The sequence below is a fragment of the Cornus florida genome, unplaced genomic scaffold (assembly GCF_030987335.1).
Source record: "Cornus florida cultivar Cherokee Brave unplaced genomic scaffold, ASM3098733v1 CherokeeBrave_3.0.0_Hap2_Chr03, whole genome shotgun sequence".
In the NCBI taxonomy this organism is placed as follows: Eukaryota; Viridiplantae; Streptophyta; class Magnoliopsida; order Cornales; family Cornaceae; genus Cornus; species Cornus florida.
Window position 1 is genome coordinate 34,906,951 of NW_026775573.1, and position 25,535 is coordinate 34,932,485.

Below are 25,535 nucleotides of genomic sequence, written 5' to 3' on the forward strand. Positions count from 1 at the left end.
TAACAACTTTTGATCTTCCTATTAGCCACCTAAGCACCCACATGGTACCAACAGGCCAATGGCTTAGCGGTACCAAGCCCCTACTTTTCAAAGAGAGGTCAGAGGTTTGAGTCTCAGTGGAGGTATACGTGAGTGAGTAACCAACTAAGAAAAAAAAAAAAAAAAAAAGCACCCATATGGTGTTGATGTGGCTGCCATGTTGGCACTGCATCGGGTACTTTGATAATTTAAAATATTGGAAAATAGAATTGAGCCAGATAATGTCTCTTGCCATTGGCAGGGAAGGTTTGAGGAATTGAAGACGTCCCCCTCACCCAAAGGTAATGGTGGCATGCCTTGCACGCATGGCCCCTTGGAGGAATTGCCAACTTGCCTCCAAGCAAGCTAGTTGTGGGTGGATTCCAGTTACCTTAGGCGGGTCATGGATGATGGCTTTACATGGCCGCACAACATATGGGGCATGTGACCAATGGGTCAGTGGCCTAACGGTATTAGACTCTTACTTTCTAAAGGGATGTCAAGGGTTCAAATTTTTATGGAAGTATGTGTGTGTGAATACCAAGTATAAAAAAATAAATAAATAAATAAATAAAAACATATGGGGCACGGGGCATGCCATGTTGATGCTTGGTACCTTGGGGGCACCTCATGGCTTTCGGTTAGCATACCTTGTGGCTTTGATTTGACACAACTTTGTGGGCATGGTTTGACTTGGTGCTTGGCACCACGTATAGGCATAGTAAGACAACAGATTGGTGGTGCACGACTTAGGTGTGTGACATCTTCAATGGGAAAATCTTGGTAGTGCATGGCCTTTGGTGGATGAATAAGGCCATGGCACCTACAAACACTAGCTGGGCATAGTTAGCGCGCACATTAGCGGGCATTTCTCAGATGCTATTGGTACCTATGGTTAATTTGTGATGCTTATTTGATGTCGAGACTACATTATCCAATCAGAGAGGGTGTTTATGAGCAGTTGAGAGGGTCTGTGGCTGATGATGACATATGGCATTGGCGGACCAAGACATGCACGAAAACAATTGTCCATGTCGGCTTAGTCCAATTGGCTGGCATTCCTAGTAGTTGGGGATGTCAACATGTATATGGGATAGTTGGTTCAGACACTTGCAGGGTAGTTATAGGCAATTTTTTGCGGAGGCCTATATAACTGCATGCTGGTGGCTTTGTTTGGGCAGAGTTTGCAAAGTGCATATAGTGAGTGCTTGGCCGTTCAGTCGGATTTGTGTCCTTTGTAATTTTTGTGTGAATGAGTTCAAAAGTTGGGACAGTTATCATGTAATTTCTGTGCCTTGCTACTTTGTGTGTAGTGTGTGAAAGTTTGGCTGAGACTTGGGGGCCCAAGTGCCATTCTAGAGGCAAAAAATTCGACGAAACAATTGACCCTAGGAAGTTTTTGTGTCCAATGGTAAAATTGTATGATTTGTTGTGATCTTCAATCTAATTACTGAAAATTTCTTGGCTCTAAAAAATACGAACTTTCAACTTCCAAAATGTAAGGTGAGTATCTTATTATTTCACTATTCCTTTGAAATAGTATGGAGCAATATTATTTGTTGTATTGATTCCATGAAACGATTTACCATCGCCGCCAAATACAAATCTTTCCTAGAACCCCCCCCCAAAAAAAAAAAAAAAAAAAAAAAAAGAGGGTAAACTCAGATCTACTATATAACTTTGATATATATGATTGAAAGGTATGATCAATGAAATGGCATTGATTAATAACAAATTTGCTTTTTCTCTCATTCTCTCTTGCTTTATATTTGAGTTATTTTCAGCTGCTGTGTTCAATGTCAAGAATACCCGAAAATCACTAGAAGAGACAGACTGCCTATCCATATCATGGAACAAAGGTATTTGCCTCCCAGTTTTGGTGCTACCAAACACACACACACACCCCAGTGGAAAATGATGAAGTTGAACTTGATTAGGGAAAAAATAAAAACTTTGTAATAATAATCTATAAAAATACAAGTACCCATAATAGGGCACACATTATGGCAGCTCTATTAACCAGGCTCCCGTAGGGAGTCTACCCTAAATGACTTCAAGACATTTTGTCAGCTGCAATGAATTTATCAGTTAATATAAAGGTTTAATGCTTCATTATATTCCCATTACACTTTACTAATAGGACCATATAACTAACCCAGCTTACCAGAGCTTATCATTCTAGAGGTTTATATATATATATATATATATATATATATATATATATATATATATATGTATGTATGTATGTATATATGCAGGAACCAATCAGTGATAACTGCAAAAAGGAAGATCCTTAGAAGTTTCTTTGAAACAACTGTCAGAAACTAGTATTACCCAAAACAATATACATTAGGAAAAGGGTTGGTTCTGAATTTGACTTGGGCATATCATACATGCATGAAATCTAGAAAACAATCCTGCAACTATTTTTGTAGCTTAATCTCCTCCACCCTTCAAATTTAGTTGGGAAAAGACAGGCTGCAAAAAACACAAAAATAAATGAGAGCTGTTAGGTATATTGTTTTCATCAGACAAAGAATTCCATTTTAATTATATAATTTTTTATATATATGTCATGTATAACCATCCAATTTCTGAATTTAATTGAAATAGCAGATAAGTTTAGAGAATAAATTGTTTTAAAAGATGTCTAATGCTAAATATATACAAGGATCAGATCAACATACGAATGTAAGCAAGGTTAGAACATCTCCTCTGCATTCTTTTGATCAAATACGTGTTTTAAATTGAGTGTAACTTTAATATTTAAATTTTGTAACACCTCATTCAGATGTGATCTTCTTTTGACCGATACGTGTTACTATGATACTATATTAATCACAATCCAATCTAAAAGTTTAAACTATTAAATATTGTGTAACTTTAATATTTAAATCCTAGAATAATTATAACGGAGATCTAAACTCTGAATCTTTTCCGTTAGGAATCACATGAGATATGCATCATCACTACAAGTGAATAGCTGGTTATTGTAGACCAAATAAGAAACTAACCCCAATTTGAGGGAGGTTACAGAGATGTCATTGTCTTGCTGAGGATCGGCTGAGATGCAGTTGGTGGTGACAGACTCCGACGACTGGCCTTGTTCGGGAACAGTCGTTTGGCCTACAGATAAGTTAACCATCTACGAAGGACAAGTTTAAGCTATCAGTGAGGTAGAGCAAAAAAATAAAATAAACTAGCAACAAGAGAAAGAGGAAGAAAACTCATACATCCACTTGCACTTGCTGTTTCAACTGTGCATTCTCTTCAATTAATAGCATTTCCTGCATGTTCATTAGAGTTGTTATGACAAACACCGCCATAGATATTTACGGAAGATCGTAGAGTAGTTTTCAATGTGCGAGGAAGAAAAAGAGAGCACAACTCAGACAAAGAAAACGGATCAAAAAAAATTTCAACCAACAAGAGCATAGGCACGATCTTAATCGTGAGCACCGATAAATCTAATGGAGTACAATAGAGGTTTCAAAGTTTGTTTGAAAATCTTAAATAAATGAAATTTCAATTGATTTTATTATGTGTTCGTTGGTTGAGACTTGGAAAGGTAAAAGCAGAAACATAGCATGTGTGGAGTTTGAAGAGAACGTAATTTTTTTCTATAACTGTAAACATTTTCTAATTTTTTTCTTGTAACCTTTACCTAATCATTTTTACATGAGTATAGAGTTGTGTGTTACTGCTATACTCTGTATTGAAGCATTTGACCCAAAAAAAATAAAAATAAAGAAACAAAAACAAACAAAACAAGAACACAAACAAAACCATCAAATTTACGCGATTCATTCAAGTGCCAAATTTGTCACAATGATTCATCCGTTCATACCAAGTGCATTGGCTTTATAAATGGCATGATATTTATTTAGTCTTGGAAATAAATTTATCATTTCAAAGCTTTCCAATAACGTCTGAATTTGGATCCTCTCCTGTTCGCTAGATAGTCAGTGCACCCCGAGTGTGAAGATCACTTTTGAGAGAGAATGGACGCACAGACACAGTGGACCTCACTCCCTTAGGGATTATGTCACGCGTGAGGTTCAAATCTTTGAAATTTTCATTACCATTTTGTACTTTTTCCTCTTGATTTTATCAACTATACGAAATGAGCCTTGCAATAAATAAAGTTGATCTGACCTTTCTCTTAAGGGCACTGATCTCTTTCACATATTTATCACCCTGAAAAACCCATACAAAATTCCATATGTTAAGACTGCATATAAAAAATAATTAGTGTAAAATTTACATCCAAAGGACACAAACCTTCGATTTTTGGACACGGCATAATCCTCCTTCGACCAATTTCTCTAGTTTCATTAGTTCTTGCAAATCAAGTCCATGAAGCTCTTCGCCACTCAATTGCCTGTACTTATACTAGGGATCAATCATTCCTCAATTTATAATATTATAGATACATGCATATCAGCATAGGTGGTTTAGATGGCAGTGCCATGCAGTAATACCTCAACTCTTGAGTCTTCTCTGCAACTTTCTTTTTCAACATCACATAGGCACAATTCTCAAGCTGAAGAAGATAATGGTAATTTTTCCATTCAAAAAGTTTATTCCGCAAATAAACTGTAATAATGAGTATCATTTTTATTCTTATTTTTTGTTGTAGTATGTCATATAACAATGCAGGTATTTTTTTCTTTTTTTTTTTTTAGGGAATTTTTTTTCAGATACATGAACTTTTGAGGGTATATCTACATAGACAAAAATGTCAAAAAAAAAAAAAAACTGTTGCACGTACTTTTCCTTCCCATCTTGCCCTTTGAGCTTTTGATTCAAAATGCATAAAATTGTTCATCATCCGGTGTGAGTGGTGCATTATTTTCTTTATAAAAACTAATGCTGATACGTAAGTGACGTAATTATGTCAGTACGCTTTTACGCATACTCTTTTTAGTATATCGGTACACATTAGTGCATAATTTTCTACACCAATATATCTATAATCGGGATAAACTAAATAGTTCAGTTGGTAGAGGTACTCCTTGAATCTGTGAGAGCCCAAGTTCGATTTAGCCCATCCTCCCCCTCCCCCTCCTTGCCAGGTCAAAAAGAAAAATCTATGACCACTTTTGGGCACAAAATTATGCATAGGGCAAAATGGGCATGAAAATTTTGTGTATAGTTATTTTTCATGTTCCTGTAATTGTTTTTTGAAAAGTTCATTTTAGAGAATATATATATATATATATATATATATATATATATATATATATATCTTTTTGATTACATATGTCAGCATAAAAATGCATTTAGAAGTCAATTTAAAATCCTAAAAAATATGCTAATTATCATCATGATTTCAGAATGCTATTAGAGGATATCCCAATATGCAGAGATGGATAATGGAGTTTATGAACACAATTTTCTTTTTCACCCTTTTCCCACACGTTGTGATTTGGTTCATCAAACAGCAATTATATGCTTAATGTACAAAATGACTAGAAATATTTCAAATTTACCTGCAGATCAAGAGATGGTTGGTCTGCTTTCTCCATCTTCTGTAAATGCAGATTATGCCTTTCAAGTACCTGCTTCATACTTCAGTAGACCAAAAGGAGTGTACAATCAGTTATTTGATTAATCCAACTAACTTACCAGAACTAAAAGGATTAATTGAACTTGTAACAACCAATAACATTAAGGCGGAATCTAAATGAAAATATTGAAAGACTCAGTTATTGTGTGTGTGTGTTTTTCCTTAAAAATAAAAATAAAAATCTCTCTGAAAATATAATTATTAACTTAGATTTTTGTCACATGATTCATCTGACATCACTTGCTCAGGATAATTGTTTTCATCATTAGACATTAACAATGATTATTTTTTTTTCTTACTATAGTTGAAAAACTTGGGTTGAGTTTTTTGTTTTTTTTTTTAAAAAAAACAAATTAAAGCATCAATAGCTTAAATAAAAAATCAAGGCACTTGCTCAAAAGACAAAGTGGCAATGAAATTAGGCGTAACGGGCAGATACTTTGCGATCGGATTCAAAAGTTAAAACTATTAGGTGAGGCTAACAGTTAACTCATTTAAACCGATTTTACTTTCTATCTGGATCTAATGTGGGACACTTCTAACATTCTTTCCCACAACGCCCTCGTTGCGGTCGGGGCCAATTTGTCAACTCGGGTGCTGCATCCGGACACCTTCGGGCCAAACGTTTGACGTGATACCGAATTAAAGATTGTGCCTGACTCTAATACCAACGGTAACGAGTAGGTTGCTTCGAGACCCGACTCAAAAACTTAAACTATTATGTGGGGCTAACATTTAATCCATTTATACTCGTTTCATTTTCCATCCGAATTCGACACACCCAACATCAGGATTATAGGAAAATAATTATCTTCAATACATGCACAATCGCACATACATCTCATTTCCATGATTTATTGACTAATTCTAATTGGTTAAAATTTCATTTTGATAATCATCAAGACTAAACTCAAAGGAAACAAAAAAAAGAAAGCATTGTAGATCTATCCTCCTCCTAGGTTTACATATCACACACGGAATCATCTAAAACAATTTCACAGTTCCAATTTCACCATTTGAACCCCAAATCTGGGATCTAATATTCATCCAATTGGGGGGTTAAAGAAAAATTTGATTGACAGGCAATAAACATTAAACATCCATTACATATCACTACATAAATTTAAATCCAAAATGATAAATACTAATAAATACTGATTTAAGAACTGCTATTAATATGCAAATGAATATCCAAGTTCTCTCACTCTGATTTTTTTTTTTTAAATATATTTTGCTCAGAATCTACTCATGAGTTTTTGAGTTTCCCTTTTAACCCCTTTGCTCTAACATACTTCAACTCCCAGTGATGTACTAGTCTCATAACGGATAACATTTTGTTAAAATATTATGTGTTGCCAAGTTCCTATTCTAAACTATTTATGGTTGTAATTTGAACTATATATTTTGAATAGTTTGTATACAACCAGAAGAAGGTGATGGGGATGAAGAATTCTGAAGGATATATTGAAAATATCACAAGTTCAATCAAATACCTAGGAAACACAAATATGAACATGGAACACATATAAGTCATGTTACCGATATGATGGATACGACAAATCTTAAAAAATAAATAAATAAATAAATAACAATATGACATCCGAAAAATATATATATTATAATATATATAAATAATAATTTTTGGTCATTTTATTTGTAAAATTATGAATAAAATCACTAATTTGAAACTAAGAACTAGAGGTACGCTATTTTTGTTTTCTTATATTTTATATTATTTATTAAAAAATAACCAATAATTGCATTAAATATCATTTTAATTAATAATTACAAAACCACTCTGTCGTGTTCTAAAAGTGACTAAAATGTGTTTTTGCCTTGTCCATGCCACGTCCAACAAAAAAATAAATTATTCAAATTTCACGATACTTTTAGTGATGTTAGACACACGTTCGAGTCATCACGACACCCAAGGGAAGTTTCCGTACTTTCTAGTTTGATGCATTCGTGACCATCATGACTTAGGTTTGATCTTATAAAAGTCCAAAATTAAATTCTATTCGTGTTTTTCAAAAATTGTGAACAAATAGCTTTGATCAATTTGAAATTTCAAGTTCAAGTGACAAAATCTATGAGCTTCGATAAAAGTTGATCAATTAAAACTAAACAAAGGGCTTAGATCTATTGATTGACAGTACTTTTATGGGAACTCTCTTAAAATAGAATCTTAAAATATTTTATTTTCTTATTTTATATAAGACTTCTTCAATATTGGCTATAATTATGAGGTTATAATGCTTTTACTAATCTCTAGAATTTATTGAGAGAATTTCTATTAATAATCTCTAGAATTTATTATAATTATGCTTTCTTTTACTATTTAATGCGTGACCGTCCTAAACTTAGTTTATCATCAGGTTTATCTGATAGTTTTAATAGTGACTATAAGCAGAGAAATTTTGCTCAATTCTAAATCTCATCATAATGAATCTATTTGATTATCATGAAGATGAGATATTTAGGCAGGAGGGAGGAAGGGGGGGCTATGGGGAAAAATAGTTTTTTTTTGTAAATAAGTCCAACTTTTGGTCCCAAAATTTATAGAAAATTTCGGTTGGCCCCTCCAAATTTGTTTTCAGAACACTTTTTTATTAGTATAAAAAATAGTAAGTTCCGTAATACACCTGGAATTCGAACCCGAACTCTATTTATGATTCATTATTGCTATCTCATCAGCCCTTCTTCTTTCTTATTTCAGCAGATCTTGATTTATGCCGAGCCTACAGAAATTTTAACTTCAACCCTTCTAACCTAACTATTGAAGTCCAACCTTGTAAAATAAAAATGTAAGTTCATTATTATGATAGGTTAATATATCATCACTAGCTACATTTAGAATTACAATAATATACATACATGATTTATGAATTCAAAAAAGAAATTACACTAATATCCCCTAATGTTTAATAAAAATACATGAATATTTTTTCTCGACATTTTGTTAGATGGTATTTATTGGGAAAATTTTCAAATTAGAGTCTTTGGAACACTGGAAAGAAGGAAAAACTAATGTGTTATGGTACCAAGATAGCAAAAATGTCAATAATAATAATGATAATATGCTAATATATTTAGTTGTCACTTGTTAATGAAAAATTCTATAGCTACTCCTTGAATTAGTTATTAAAGTACTTCTCTATTGTGTTCCTCCTAATAATAATGTTTTATTAAAGCGGAATTTGTTCATTTAAAATATATTTTTATTATTAATCTTTCATCAAGGTAATAATTATATCTATATATATCTTTCTCAAAGTGGAATTAAATTACTTTTTTTTTTTTTTTCGAAAAAATGACTTTTTGGGAAATTAAAACAATTGTTGGAGAAAAATTAATACTGGTACCACTTCTCCTATTACATGTAACTTATCATTTACTCTTCTAGATTTTTTCTTTCTCATATTAATTTTTCATCTCTATTTAATTTCATTACATTTTCTTATTTTTTGAATTATACTTTCCTCAATAAATATACCAAAACTAATATTGTAAGGAAAATTATATTTCAACTGATTTATAAATTTTTCAAAATTTGATTACATAATTTTAGTTTAGCCCTCCGAATTCAGAATTTCTGGCTCTTTTCCCTTTGTTGCTTTGTTTTGATTTGAATAGTCTAAAGAAGTACAACATCTTCCACGGTACAGCAGATTCCATAACATAATATAGGCTTTTAGAAAGTGTAATGTCCCGGATTTTTTTGAATTTTTCTGGAATTTTTTTCTTTTATTTTTTTTTCGTGCCTCGTTTTGCGTGCCACGCGGATCCCAAAAGCCATTTAGGTCATTTCCTCAAGCTAGGGTTTTGGAAATGCATTTTTAATTGTTTTAAGCCAATTGGAAGTGACGGAGTCATTTTTAGAATTTTTCGAAGTCGGAATGACTTTCGAGCTCGGGAACTTCTCCCAGTTTTACCATTTTCATTGAGGGGCATTGTGGTCATTTCACACATATATACATGTATATATGTATATATGTGTGCATTGAGGTAGATATTTTAGGGACTTAGATGGCATTGCAAAGGAATAGTGAGGGCATGTTAGTAACTTGGCTTAGAGTTATAACCAATGGGGGCTTGATAAGTGGCACATCATGGTCCAAGTATGCAATTGCAAGACACCGCCATCACCTCCTTCTTTACCCATTTCAGTCAACACTCCCTCTCTCTCTAGTTCATCTCTTTCTCTCTCTATATCTATACATATATATGCCCTTTATGTTTTAAGCCATGATTCAAAGAGGTTAGAGTGGGATTTTGATGAAGAGCAAGAAGGGATAGTTGATGAGCTTGATAAAAGCTTCATTTTGACACCACTGTTACATGGGTATGGAGGATTTCGAAAATGAGGGATAGCTAAGGGCTTGTTTGGTTGCACACAATTGAGGTAGGGGTTTCCTAATGCTCTAAAACTTGCCTTTGATTAAGCAAGTGTGCTATGAATTCTCTTACTTTCATTCTTGGATGTGAATTAAAATGACTAAGTGTTGATATTATGAAAGCATGCTAGTCTAGGGTGCAAGAATGTGTTTATTTTCATTCTAAAGATGAGTATAACATGGCTTCGGTGCAAAGTTGCTTAAATGATGAATATAGCATGGTTGTGATGATATGAGATTTATGATGAGCATGCTTGGAATTGATGTATAAATAATGTTATACTTGTGTTCATTTTCTTGAGAATGCCATGTGTGTGCCATAGTTATCATACAAGTGAGATTGAAGTAAATTTAATGAAAATGATCATATACATGGCATGCTGGGTAAATTGAATGAGAAAGTTATTTGAGGCATTTTAGAATGGAGGGAAAGTTGAAAGAGATTGACAAGTTAGCCATCTTAGAATGGGCGGGAAAGAGGAATTTGGAAATGGTTCGGGTATCGTGAGCCCGGTGCTAACTTGACCTACAGGGAGCACGGTTCGATATAGGATATGTAACGTTGATACTAGGCTCCAAATAGTCATCATATTGAGGGCAGGGATAGTATCAATCTCAACTCGGTAAAGTCGGTTAGCGTAGGTGGGGATTGGGGTCGATTTGAGACCAAGTTGGGAAATGGTTATGCATTGCCTTGCATGTTCATTCATAGTATACGAAATTGTATATGTGCCATTGATTGGATTGAAATGTTGTTTGAATTTTATGAAATTCCCCAAGTAAGATCCCAATTTCTCCTAATCCCCAATGTGATGTGTGGCTCAAGGGATTCCAAAGTTGGCGCCTTAAGCATCTTCTACTGAGTCTCCGTGTTCATCCCTTCCATTAACATTTTTCAGGTTATGACGAATACGTGGTTGATGATGGACCCTCACTAGTGTAGTTGGGGTCGACGGAAGCACCTTCTTGTAATCTTTTGTACCTAATGCTTAGTTGATAACTATTATTTTTGTAAAGGTGACCTTAAGGGTCTCAAACTTGTAATCTTATTCTTTTGGGGCTATATTAGGTATATTTTGGACAATAATCTAATGCGTTCTTTTGACTATGGGTGGCAAAACGAGTTATGAATATAAATGGACTATTTTGACTATATAACTCAAATGAACGGAGAATAGTTACGTAGATAATTGAATGATTTTGCATATTCATGTTTATGGGTGTAATGGGAGCTTTGAATGTTATATATATCATGTTTAAGTAGGTTGGGAAACACCCTAATAATCTTCTATGGGACCTAACCCTTTGCACTCAAATTAGGCTTTTCTGGGCCATTTTTCTCATTCTGGCCATGTTGAACCGGTCCAACCCCCTTGAACCGGTCCAAGGGTGAAATTAGGTTCTCAACGTTAGGCATTGGCACACTGCTCATGTTGAACCGGTTCAAGTGCCCTGAACCGGTTCAAGTCCCCCAAAACCATATTTTGTTGGCAATTCCAGCTTTGGATCCCCAACTTCGAGTAGTCATAATTCCTTCATCTTAAATCCAAATGGGGTCATTCTTGAGCCCAGATCGAAGAATTTTTTGTTCGCTTTTCAATGGTCCAACCTCATTCTCAGATTCCATATACTCTGAGAGTTATAGCTATTTTAGTTGAGTAGTGTCAGGAAATCCTCCAAACCGAGATGGGGTATTTGTGGGAAACCATGACTAACTCTGATAAAACCTCTTAGAATACCATGAAGTGACTATAATGGATTGTATACACCTCTGTTGAATTACTTAAAGTCACATTATAGCCCTTTTTGATGTAAAATGACCATTCTACTCTTGTGTGACCTAGGGTAGAGTCAGGACCCGTTTAGCGACCCGGATCCCCCAGATTTGGGTTGTTACAGAGAGAGAGACTCTTGGATTGCTAATTCCCTCAAATAGAAAGAATTTCATCTCCCCGTCTCCTTTTTTTTTTTTTTTTTTGGATGTAAGCACAATCAGAATTAAGAAATCTTGAAGACATAAGGTTACATAAGATCAAACACACTAGACAAGAAGCCAAGAGAATAAAAAATCATTCTGTAATAAATCGAAGGATGTTAAAAGAGTTATATTGTGGGCAGTGTGGAGCCTAATAGATACTGTATACGAACTTTGAGTAGTCATAACTCGTTCATCTTAAATCCAAATGGGCATTCTTGAGCCCAAATTGAAGAATTTTTCATTCTTTTGTCAATGGTACCAATCTCATTCTCAGATTCCATATACTTTAAGAGTTATAGTATTTTAGTGAAGTAGTGTCGGGACATCCTCCAAACCGAGATGGGGTATTTGTGAGAAACCATAACTAAGTCCCATAAAATCTCTTAGAATGCCATGGAGCGACTATAATGGATTGTATACACCTCTGTTGAATTACTTAAAGTCACATTATACCCCCATTTGATGTAAAATGACCATTCTACTCTTGTGTGACCTCGGGTCGGGTCAGGACCCGATTAGCGACCCAGATTCCCCGGATTTGGGTTGTTATAGAAAGAGAGATTTTTGGATTGCTAATTCCCTCAAATAAAAAGAATTTCATCTCCCCATCTCTTTTTTTTTTTTTTTTTTGGGATGTAGGCACAATCCAAATTAAGAAATCTTAAAGACATAAGGCTATATAAGATCAAACACACTAGACAAGAAGCCAAGAGAATAAAAAATCATTCTGTAATAAATCAAAGGATGTTGAAAGAGTTATGTGATGGGTAGTGTGGAGCCTAATAGATACTATATACGAAGGTGGAGATTTGGGGGCTTGACCCTGACTCGAATTTTTTGAGAGGTATTTTGGTAATTTCTGCACTTAGTATGTTGCCCTAATGCCAAGGTATTTATTAATTCTGAACTCCCTGTATCCGTTGTTTCGATAGTGAAATCCTTGCAACCCTTGGACGTAGCCCTAAATTTTAGGTGAACCAAGTAAAATCTATATGTTCTTCTTATATGTGTTTGATTTCTTTTCTTATGTTTTCTATTTAATTTCGCAACATTATACTATGGAGAAGATTGCAAAAACTAAATTGTTGTTGACAAAAATGAAAATTAATGAATTTTTTTGGAGCTGAATTTTAAGTATTTAGAACCTTTTTACTATTTGTATGAATTTTAAATGTTCAAGGATAAAAGTTAAAAAAATAAAAATAAAAATTCTGATAAAATTTCAGCACCTAAAAATTCATTAATTTCTTGCACATTCCAACTAAATTGTTTCAATTAACTTAATTAGAGAATCACTTAATTTATTTATAAAATTAGAATACTGAAAAATTTTAGAGCTAAAATTTGAAGTGTGAATCATAAATTAAAATTTTCCTTGTCACATTTTTATTAATATTTTACCTATGTTAAGTGACTCTTATTCTTTTAAATTGTATACATATTACATTATCAGATTTAATTATTTGAATAAGCACTTAATTTTTCCAGAATTAAGTAACTGATTTGGAATATCAAATACTCCGTAACACCTTAACTAAGTATTAAACCAGGAGCAATTCAATTCAAAATAGTTGACTGTAATATGTTTTAATATTTCACTAGGTTATTTAGTTTCCTTATTAATCTCCTGAATTAGTATTCATGTTTCTTTAGCAATTGGTTTTTGTTGAGTTAAATAAATAATGTCGATAAAAATTGTATTCATGTTGCTAGATTTTTAAAGCCAAGGCTCCTCCCAAATGGGTCTTTAAAAGCCCCTCTACTTCAAATAAGCAGAATTGATTGTTTATTTATTTCAAAATGAAAAATTTGTATTCACAGTAGAATTTTAATTACAGAAAAAAAATAATTAATTAAAAAATAATAATAATTTTCATTCGATAAATGATTTTTTTTTTTTTTTTTTAATAATGTTTATCATTTATATTCTATGTATTGTTTTGTATGATGATAATATGAACAAAAAAAAAAAAAAAAACCTCTTGACAAACTTGTATGATTTGTGATTCCTATTAGGCTCACCCGCAATATTCTTTTCAGATTACCATGGGCAAAGGGAGCACATTTCTTTTCAGATAAACAACCTATTATTGCTTGAGTAGTAATTTTATTTTTAGGAATTTATAAGTAAAATCACGGGACGCCATTTATTTATAGATTTTAGTTATATGGGTCTTTATTTACGAAATTATGTATTAATGGTTTATTTTTGGTGACATTTGTTGATAAATATTAATTTTAGTGTATGCGCTGATGACTTAGATTTAAAAATTCATAACTTCCTCAAGAAATTCATTTTGAATTGAAAACAAGTTGGATTTGTCAGCTAAGAGAAATTAAGGATTTCGAAATATTATCATTTATATATGGTTGGAAATCTTAGAAAGCCTATTTTTTTAAAATATAAATACTTTAAATAGACTCAAATTAAACAATTCTCAAAAATTAAAATAAAACCAGTATATACAACACAATATTTTACATGGTTCACCCAACTCTAAGGCTAAGTCATGTGAGGGAGAGATTTCACTATTATAAATAAGGAAGACAATATACAACCGGATGTCAAAATCCACTCACTCACTTATCATCTCTTTTGAGACTGCATCCCTACACTTACGAGTTACTTTACTCTCCCCTCTCCTCGCAACACTCAGCATTAAGCCTCTTACATCTTCTCTCTCCCACTAACCAAACACATCTCTATTTATAGTCTTTAAACACAATTCCTTATTGGAAAAGAATTCCACAACATGCCTGCCAAGAGTTACCATATCAGTCTTCAACTTTAAAATAGCAGGAACTCACTGCCAAAAAAATGTGAATATGTCCATTTGGGGTTAAATTCTTCACAACACACCCAAGTGAAAAGATTCATAATATCTTGAATATGTTCAACTTCTCCAGAATACTACATGCACATCGAATTCGAGCCACAAAACCCAGTAATCTCCACCTTGGCTAGAAATTCGTTTTGATCATGTGTTCCTTTATAGCTCCACCTCAAACAAAACACTTTGATGAAATTGAGAAACACGTATTCTAACAATCTCCATCTTTTCTCAAATTCCATCATGCTTCTTCTTCTTCTTTCATCATCCCTAGTGTTCAATTGCTCACGCATGACAACCCACCAATCAATCAACTCATCCTCATTAATTATAATATTTTTCTGGCTCAAAGAAACAAACCTCTCTTCTTCACTCTTCATTGCTCTTTATTAGACTTAGAGCAAACCTCTTCATTCCTTACACTATACTCACCTCATCTTGAGAACTAGCACCTACTCTTTGGCTTGTCCCCAAAATCTGTTCCTCATCCTCATGGACTTGTGTCTTCACACCTATCTTCATACCTTCGTGTTGTTATCAACTCTGATTGAATATCCACAACACCTCACGATCAACCTCGACAAAATTCACACCAACCTTCTGCTTTGATCTTCAGGACCAACCACAGGTTTTAACCCACCATCAACTCTAATACTAATTGTTAGGGATATAACTCATTTCAACCCACTCAATGATCGGCTATTGTTGAGAGTTAAATCCCTCATCATACACGGCAAAAACATCATCATCACATAAGCATATATGGAGATAACAATTATATACATCAACGCATAACATAATACTTTACATGGTTCACCCAACTCTAAGGCTACGTCCATGGATAGAGATTTCACTATTATGAATCAAGGAAGATAATATACAACCAGATATCAAAATCTCACTCACTCACTCATCATCTACTTTGAGGCTACATCCCTACACTCCGGAATTACATACATTTTTTCCTCTCCTTACAACACTTACCCTTAAACTCCTTACATCTTCTCTCTCACCCTCTCACTAACCAAACCCATCTTTATTTATAGAGTCTTCAAACCCAACTCCTTATTGGACAAGAATTTTACACTGATTAAGGAAAACTGTCCACTATGCTTATTTTAGCATTTTCGAGCTTTAAGAAACTATTCTAGGTAGAGTATGACGTATTAGCTAATAGTGGTAGGAGTTGGTGTCGTTCTATCCCAAGGGGTTTGACTAATTGCATTTTATCGTGAGCAGCTTAGTGATGCCAGGAAAAAGTGGACTACATGGGAGCTTGAATTGTATTCTAAGTATTCAGTGGTATGTAGGCTAAGGATTTGGGAACATTATCTAGTTTAAAAAGAGTTCATTTTTTACACAAATCATCATCCTTTAAAGTTTATCAATAGTAAGAATAGTGTTCATCGAATGGACGCCCTATGGGTTGCCTTCCTACAGCGGTTACCTTCTTTTTAAGTCATAATTTTGGCCAGTAGAACAAGATAGCCGATTCACTCAGCAAAAGAGTGACACTTTTTGGTAACTTTGCTAGTTGAAGTTGTTGGGTTTGACTGTTTAAAAGAGTTTGTATAAAGAAGGTGATGACTTCAAGGAAGTTTGGGCTAAGTGTCAAATTGGACATGATGTTAAGGGAATGCACATACAGGAGGGACTCTTGTTTTGAGGTAATCACTTTTGTATTCCGAGGAGTTAGCTTCGAGAACAAATTATCCGCGAGGTACATGGGGTGGTTTGGGTGGACATCTTATGTGAGATAAGACCATGGCCTTTGTTGAGGAGCGATGCTACTATCTGCTCAAGAGGGAGATGTTGGAAACTATCCAAAGAAATGTCTAAGGATTAGTCTAAAAGCATTACCCTTTATCTACCTCTTCCTACACCAAATTTCTTTGGGATGATTTGTCTATAGACTATGTCCTAGGGCTTCCACGCTCTCAATGAGGGGTGAATTTAGTTTTTGTGGTGGTTGATTGCTATTCGAAAATCTCACACATTATAGCTTGTAAGAAGATCTCAGATGCCACACACGTATAAAATTTGTTTCTCAAGGAGGTCGTTCGCCTACATGGAGTCCCTAAGTCCACCACTTCACATAGGGAAACCAAATTCCTATCACATTTGGTAGACTATGTGGATGCCTTCTGATTTTTTTTTTTTTTGAATTTTAACAGCACTAGTCATACACAATTTGATGGTCAAACACCAACAGCCCAGTGGCCTAATGGTACTAAACCCCTACCTCCCAAGGAAGGTTAGGGATTCAAGCCTCAGTGGAGGCATATAAATGTGAGTACCAGCTTAAAAAAAAAAAACATTTGATGGTCAAACATATGCGGTTAATAGGAGTTTGGGTAATTTGATTTGTTTAATTTCTGGCAAAAATCAAAAATGGGATATTACATTTATAAAAACATAATTTGCAATAATAGTTCAGTCAACTAGAAAGTTACATCGAGACATGCACTAGTGAATTTAGTTCCATTACTGAATATGCATGGAAAGAATGTTGCAGTACAACACATGGTAGATCATACCAAAACTATCCAGGATGAGGTTCAAAAGCATATTGATGAAGGTTCAAAAGCATATTGATGAAGCCAATACTAAATACAAAAAGTAGGAGACAAGAAGAGGCGAAAAAAGGTATTGCGAGAGCGGATTTAGTTATGGTGCATTTACGCAAGAAGAGGCTTTCTGTTGGAACCTACAACAAACTGAAAGATAAAAAAGTATGGGTCATATATATTTGTGAAGAAGATCAATGATAATGCTTATGTTGTTGATCTTCCCGAAGACATGTCTTTAATGTTGTTGACTTGTTTGAATATTATTTTCCAGATCTAACTCGATCTTTTAGTCTTAACTCAGGGACAAGTTCTCTTCAGATAAGGGAAACCAATGTAAAACAGATTGTTAAAGCCTATATGGCATGTTTGGACCATCAAAAGTCCAAACTAGCATATTCACACAATTTTTAGGAACAATTTTGATGAGCCCATTTTGACTTGAAATGGTCCATTTTCGATCGAAAAAGAGCTAATTCGTAGAAATTAGCGGCTTTGCTACTATGGCACGTTGCTTTTTGGCCGAATTCCAACGTTTAGGGCCTTGAAATTGTATTTTCAAAATTGTTGAATATTTTAGGATTTTTATTTGTGATCTAAATGGATTTTAATACTTCTAATTTTTGGTATTTAATAATTTTTTAATGCTTAGGGTATCTTATCCTATTTTTCTATTATTTTTACGGAAAGATTTTTAGGTTTTGTTAGGATTTCTTCGCAGTACAGATTGAATAATAATATTTCAGGATTCTCTTTACCTATACTTTGTAGATTTAAAGTTGTATAAACTGCACAATGAATGCAAAAAGATAATGTGGGTTCAAGTTTCTTTGCCTCCAAACAGAAGATATTGGTTAATCCCTAAGAAGATGTGAGTCAAAAACATTCAAATAGGCACAGTAAATAACCCTAAACTGACTAGAACCTCCAAACCTCTCAAATGCTACATAACCCTACCTGGTTAGAATGCTAAATAACCCTAACTGATTAAAACCTCCTAAACTTTTCAAAAAAAAAAAGTCAATGAGGAAAAAATGATTGTTGATTTCAAGAGCTTAACTATTAAGTTGACTAGACTAGCCTTTGATTGACTGGCTTAGCTGAACTATTAAGGATTTGTTTGCAACCCAAAACAGAACTCTATAAAAAAAAGATGAAAGTACTTATGACTATACAGAGCTTTATATAGTACTTGAGGATTCTTGTAACAAACCTTCCAGGTCATTAAATTTTCTTTTTTAGGTCAATTACATTATTGCCCTTAGGGTTTCTCTAAATAACATGTTGTCTATGTAGACGTTGTGAGTAAAAGTGTAAAACCTACTAAAACACCTCTCAGGTTTGGCACTCGATACTTACCACCCACTTTATTAGATATCCCGCCTGTCAGACAATATTGTGAAATTACTTATTTACTGAAGGGACCTTTTGTAACACATGAATTGACCAATTTACCCCTAAAATAACTCTTTATAAACAAAATTAGCCTCGGTGCGTTTTAACTGGAACTATGTTATACATCCACATATAGCCATTGCAGCTACAACTATTTAAAAATAAAAAATAACTATATATACGTGTATTACTTATGATTCTATGTTGCCATTACTTTGCTATACTCTTAAGGTTCATGTGAGGAAGATTTGCTATGCTGAAGGGACCTTTGTAACACATGAATTGACCAATTTACCCCTAAAATAACTCTTTATAAACAAAATTAGCCTTGGTGCGTTTTAACTGGAACAATATTATGCATCCACATATAGCCATTGCAGCTACAACTACTTAAAAATAAAAAATAACTATATATATGTGTATTACTTATGATTCTATGTTGCCATTACTTTGCTATACACTTAAGGTTCATGTGAGGAAGATTTGCTATGCTGAGCTTCCAAACACCAAAATTAGGCTTCACAAAGATTGTTATCATTAATTTGTACAAAGATTGTGCGTGTGTGTTTTCAAGTTATATCTAGTAATGAGAAGTGCATTTTTTTTTGTTATTTTCTTTGTTTCTCAAGCTTTGGAGATGGGACCTTATACTATCTTTTTACTAAATTTATATAAACAAAATTAGCCTTAGTGATTTTTAACTGGAACTATATTATATACACACATATAGACATTGCAGCTGCAACTATATATATGTATATTACTTGTGATTTTATGGGGCCGTTACTTTTTTTTTCCGGTAAATTTAATATTGCTATGCTTTAAGGTTCATGTGAGGAGATTTGCTATGCTGAGCTTCCAAACAGCGAAATTAGGCTTCACAGAGATTGTTATCATATTTGTATAGAGTTTGTGAGTGTGTGTTTTGATCAAGTTATATCAAGTAATGAGAAGTTCATTTTTCGATTTTCTTTCTTTCTCAAGCTTTGGAGCTAGGACCTTATACCATCCTTTCACTAAATTTATATTTAATTTCTAGATTAATGAATATAACAGCCCAGAGCGAATCATTTTGATAGATGGTGATTTGAATCCATGAATTAGTTAACAATTGGACATGGTGGTGTGCCAAAAGGGCAGCAATTCAAATATCTAAATTAAGTAGAAATCTTGGGAGATTGTATTTCAAATGTCAGCATGGGAGACACCAATATTTTACATGTTCAAATCCTAACCCTACAGAAGCTCCGTTATTGAAGACATGTTTTGGAATGAAAATGGAGTTCTAATTGTTCAAATTGTGTCACTATGCAATACACTTAAGTTACTTAACCCTATCATCGAACTTGAGTCTACCTCAATTGTCTAATGGATGATACATCAACCAGTTGTTTGGCTCCTTAGAATATGCCTCATTTTCTTTCATTGCATCTTCAAAAACCCTACAAGTATAGTCAGAAATGCTTTCTGTACTTCAGCCTAGGAACCCTAGACGTAAAACTATTGTAAATGTGCCCACTGTACCTCCAACTAAGTGCACTCGGTAGCACATCAGCTACAACTGCTATTACACTCTTTTGCTCAAAAGTCATGAAAGTCAGAGGCATAGTCCTAGAATTCTCACCAATTATTTTGTGCAGGATTTCCAAAAACCATTCTCAACCATCTTTGTTCATGATCACACTCCAAAGCTGTAACAAAAATAGGGAACAAACCATTTAATCCTACTCACAATCGCATCCCTTAATAACACACTCCCATTAAGACCTTTCAAATGACATCTATCTAGATTTATAAATTGTCTGCAACCATGTTTGAATCCATATTACACTGCTGCAAATGATATGAAATCCTCTTCACATGGACTGGTTATTGATGTCAACTAAATGAGGTTTGATTTTAATCAAACTACCAGAATTTGTTTTCATCATAGTGGCTGCATACTTTGCATAAGAAACTGCATTAATTCCTTTGTTTTCTTCAAATGCTTGCCTCCTTCCTTATATAGTGTCATATATCCTACTAAATTCTACCCCAAATTTTTCTTTCACTTCAGCATGCCGAGCCTTCAAATTTATTTCAGGTTGAGATCCAAACTTGTATTTTAGTTTGCTAGCTATCTAAGTAGAAGAAACCTCCCTTTTCTTAGTTTCTCAAATACGTGAGTGGTCATCAGGCAATAGGAATGCATCCTCCAATTGTAGCCTGGGTTGGCAGTAACATTCCATTTCTGTCTTTATTTCTTACAAGTTTAAAATCCCATTGGACAATATAATCCTTTAACATAGATCTAAATTGTTTAATATCATCAGATAGTAAACCCTTTTCAAGTTCTACCTCATCCCCTTCACCATACTTGGAACACTTTTCTCTTGGTGTATTTGTGCACAATCACAGGCTCCTATCTCTTATCAGACAATTTACCACTGTCAGTATAATTGGACAAAACACCCCCACTGCTATCTGGACTCTCCAATTCCAATCAATATATGACCCACAACTATCGCCTTCATCATCCACACCCTTCCATTCCTCATTATCACTGCAGTAAAAATGAACTCATCTTCTATTAATTCTCATCTTTTGATATTGATACCTCAAACCTCTAGCATTACTTTCTCAATATCAATGTCTACATCATTTGTCTCTATTCTTAGCTGACTGTTCCCTCCACAACATTGGTAGATGATGCATCATCATAAGAGAGCTAAAAAAAATTGTGCAACCTCTACAAATATATCAGTTGACCATTCTCAACATTCATTTGAAACATTATAATTCAATCTTGATCCCCATCTATCAACATTCTATCCTTACTTCATTGAATAGTGCATTATAGGTTCAATGCCATCCCAATTTGAGTAGGGAAGACTATGAAAATGAGCCAGTAAATCATGCAATCTTTCAAAGGCCATTTCAAACTAAAAAAAAAAAAATCACACAAACATTTGGACAATAAGCTAGATGCATATACAACATATTATTTAACCCTATGCTATTATATCAGAGCGGATCCATGGATCCCATCATATAATATACATGGCACATACAAAGCATATGCATAAAAACTGTCCACATTTAATAAAAAGTGCAACAAGTGTTAAGGTATCGAATGCCAATTTAAGTTCCTAATCATAATTTGATTAAAATCCGCAATTTATATTTTGTTGTAAACCCCAAACACATGAAAACCCTAATTTGATAGAACCTCCAATAAACCCTAAATTTACAAAACTCAGTTTTGTAATGAAAACACAAGAAGAGATAAAATTGAAAGTCAGTTTCTGTTGATTTAATTAAAAGCCCAATTTGTAAACCCTAATCTGTTTAAAACCCCTAAATTTGGAATTCCTAATTGCAGAACTCCCAATTGTAATGACAAACCATGTGCAAACAAAACTCCCAATCATGAGGCCATTTTCAAGGACACCTTATGTTGCTTAAAAGCCTCAATTGTTATGGTTCATGACAAAACATTACACAATCCAAAAAAAATTTGCCAAAACAAAATATGTAATAAATTGGTTCAATTGTTATAACATAACATGGTCTTGCAAACTTGTTACACACTTCGCATGCAACGAATAAACACTTTCTTCCTATGGACCTATGTATTCACTCTAATCTACCAACAATTTCTTTCTATGGATGAATATGTTATGTTATGTACTAGGAGGGTTTATCAATTGCTCATTGAACTTTGGGTTGAAAGCGAGAAAAGGTGAGGGCCGGGTAAGACAGAGGGGTGGGGAAGAGAAAGAAGGATGGGAGTGACAAAGAGGGGTGTGTAGCTTCAAATGAGGTCCTTATTTTAAGGCCGAACCAAATCAGAGCAAATCATACAGTTTGGTCATATTTTGTACGGTTCAGTTCGATTAGAGTACTCACAGTTTGGTTCTGATTTAAAGTCCTTTAAGACCGAATCAAACTGGACTATAACAGACCGTTAACTATATAAATAATTATAAACATATATATATGACTTTCCCTAAAACTAAAATCCATAATTCTCTCACGCCTCTCCTTTCTCCTCCCACCATCATTCATCACCAGCACTACCACCATGAACTTGCAGTTCAAACTGAATAAAAGCCATTGGTTTATAGCCTTGTTGCTGCTTACCATATGGTGCATATATTCACTGAGTTTTGGCTCTTTTAGCTGTAAGTTCAATCCTTCTTGTTGCTGCTTGGTGCTCCAGTGAGTAATAAGATTTAAGGGCTTCTTATTTGCTTGATCAATATCTTTTCACTTGCTTAGCAATAAAAAAGCAAACAAAAACAAAAAGATATGTGGATACGTAGTGTGTGAGTCTATAATTGTGTGTATATATATCCAACCCAAGGTTGTCAGATACATTTTGATTATCTTCTGTTTCATTAACATGTACTAATATCCAGAACCAAGGTCCAGAATCAGACTGAACTAATCTTTATTGGTTTGATTTTGATTCTAATTTGATACAGTATTGGATTGTTGAAGAGTACAGGTACGACCTAGAGCGTTTCCTCACCTTCTAAAGTAGTAAGGTCGATGCTTTACGCCCCGTAGGTACAAAGTGGGTGCGCAAGTCTGTTTACCATATTGGGGTACATTTTGTAGCCACTGAGACAACAAAGGTATGTTGATACTGAACCAGTATGATCTAGTACTGTCGAGAAAACAAAACCTATTGGAATATGACTAGTTATTTTATATATTATTTTTTCAGCAAGTACAAAGAGGAATAGTACTAGATAGACTGAATTTAATCTAAAAATAAGAGCCAAGTAATGGTGTGTGTGTATATAAACAGAAGCACTTATGTTTTCTTGCTTTGAAAAACAAGATGAGCATATGATCAAATATATAGTTAAGAAAAAATAATAATAATAAAAAGGAAAAAAGCTGAGTACATGATCATGATCAAACGCAACATAAGGAAATAAGCATCCCATAACTAGCTATAGTGCTTTCAACTGACGACTTTGATAGAAAAGGGTCATAATGACAACTCTAAACATCAACAACAAGATTCGTATATTCTTATGAAAGTTTAGCCGCAGAGAAAACTCTCCTCTCTCTCTCTCTCTCTCTCACACGCACAAGGAAAAAAAAAATCATTTATTCTAGTGTAGTTTCAAACATTTTCTCTTATTTTTAAAGCTTTCCTAGATGTTTCGGACTCCAGACCATTATCGTTGTAGCATCTCTCTTTCTGACTCTCACCCAGTAAACTAATGAAAGACTGAAACAAAGGGATTCTTTTGGTACTTTTAGGTGATTATCTTTTTATTTTTATTTTTATTTAATTTCTTCGTTTTTAGTCTCCGAGAAAGCTTGAGTTTCCGAGAAAATAAAAATAAATCCACTTCCTCTTTAAGATTTCTGTCTGCTTGAGTGTTAACTGTTATGTGTTAATCATAGAAAGTAGAAACACCTTCTATATATAGCAGTAGTCTTTCACCTTCTATATATAGTAGTAGTCTTTTTTTTTCCAAGACTTTTTTATTTTTTTATTTTTTCTTTCCTGATGATGATCTAAGTAGCCTCTCTTAGCTAGTGATAAAGAAAGCACTCGTAAATTGATTTTAGAAAAAGATCCAAAAGAAGATAGATCATAATCTTATAAAATAAACGTGTGATGAGGAGAGAGAGTATTAGTAACCTTGAGCTGGAATACTCAGAGAGCTTCCCGGTTGCGGAGAAGACGATAAGAGCTATCTCGGCATCGCAGAGAGTTGAGAGCTCATGAGCCTTCTTGAAAAGCCCTCTTCTTCTCTTCGAAAAGGTCACCTGCCTCGCCGTTATGTTGTCGATCTTCTTGATCTGAATCTTTTGCCTCGCCATTGATTTTCTGTCAAAAAAATCAATAGCAAATCACACACAAAATCACCCAATTCATCACCAAAACACACCCTACCATTTTTAGAGAAATATATATATATATATATATATATATATATATAGAAGATATATATCTGTATATGTGTAGAAAAGTGTATACATATAGAGAGAGATGGAGAAGAATGAAATGGGTTTTGGGTAAAAAAAAAAAAAAAAGGATTGAGAATGGAATAGCTTCATTTCCAATTCAAGTCAAGAAAATGAGAAAATGAAACCAACCCTAGAGAGAGAAGTAGAAGCACCACTGGAGCTTAGAAAAAAGAAGGAGTTTAGAGAGAAAAGCAAAGTAGATGCCCAATCTTATTAGCTCATTGCAAATTGCACAAGCGGAGAGAGAGAAAAATGGGATGTAGACCGTGAAATAGAAAGCCACTAACGATATAGAGAGAGAATGTAAGTAGAGAGAGAAACTGGGATTTAGTTCCTTTTATGGTCAAACAGGGTGCCCGTAATTTCTTATCAAATTGTTTGGTAGCAAAATAGCTGGAAGAGTAAATGAGTAGTGTTAATCAGTAGTCAGTACTCGTATTTAAGTACTTTTATTACTATTTATATATACTAAAAAAAATTACTTAAATTCTATATTTTGTTATTTATTATTTTTTTATAATGTCTATGTCGGCTTTTCCGTACAGGTGACCATGCCGCATCACAGCACAGAAATTATGACTTTTGTGTACCCTCGTACCCGTCATGTCTCCCACTCTTCACTTTCTCTTCTGGTTTCGGCCCCTCCCTCTCTCTCTCTGACACTCTTTCGTCCATTTATAGCCCATCTGATGACGTGACGGTACGGAAATCCGTCTCTCTTCGAACTCCCAATCCGAACATAAGAGAGTTAAAATGGACCATATTCTAGGGTTTGGATGGCATCTTACATACTCTCGAGACTTAGGC

The 25,535-nt window shown here is 34.0% G+C and overlaps 1 protein-coding gene across 2 annotated transcripts; it reads right to left on the reverse strand.

Annotated features, from left to right (window-relative positions):
- Window positions 1-2,290: 2,290 nt before the first annotated feature.
- Window positions 2,291-25,005, reverse strand: LOC132300249 (MADS-box protein JOINTLESS-like). Of its 2 annotated transcripts, none has more exons than XM_059797263.1 (9): window positions 24,858-25,005; window positions 24,400-24,588; window positions 5,511-5,589; window positions 4,500-4,561; window positions 4,300-4,399; window positions 4,174-4,215; window positions 3,252-3,305; window positions 3,033-3,163; window positions 2,291-2,496 (listed from the first exon to the last, which is right to left on the reverse strand). In XM_059797263.1, the coding sequence occupies exons 2-9, from the start codon at window positions 24,579-24,581 to the stop codon at window positions 2,478-2,480; spliced, it is 669 nt and encodes a 222-aa protein (XP_059653246.1). In that variant the 5' UTR covers window positions 24,582-24,588; window positions 24,858-25,005; the 3' UTR covers window positions 2,291-2,477. The 2 variants fall into 2 exon arrangements, with proteins under 2 accessions (XP_059653246.1, XP_059653245.1); XM_059797262.1 differs by lacking the exon at window positions 24,858-25,005 and adding an exon at window positions 24,739-24,763.
- Between the last annotated feature and the right edge of the window lie 530 nt (window positions 25,006-25,535).

Bases quoted from the DNA above. Each gene is read 5' to 3' on its own strand.
- LOC132300249 (XM_059797263.1), bottom strand. From the start codon at position 24,581: ATGGCGAGGCAAAAGATTCAGATCAAGAAGATCGACAACATAACGGCG. The intron at 4,562-5,510 runs GTAAATTTGAAA...TATCTTCTTCAG, and splicing joins AACCATCTCTTGATCTGCAG to CTTGAGAATTGTGCCTATGT. The intron at 4,400-4,499 runs GTATTACTGCAT...GTATAAGTACAG, and splicing joins GAGAAGACTCAAGAGTTGAG to GCAATTGAGTGGCGAAGAGC.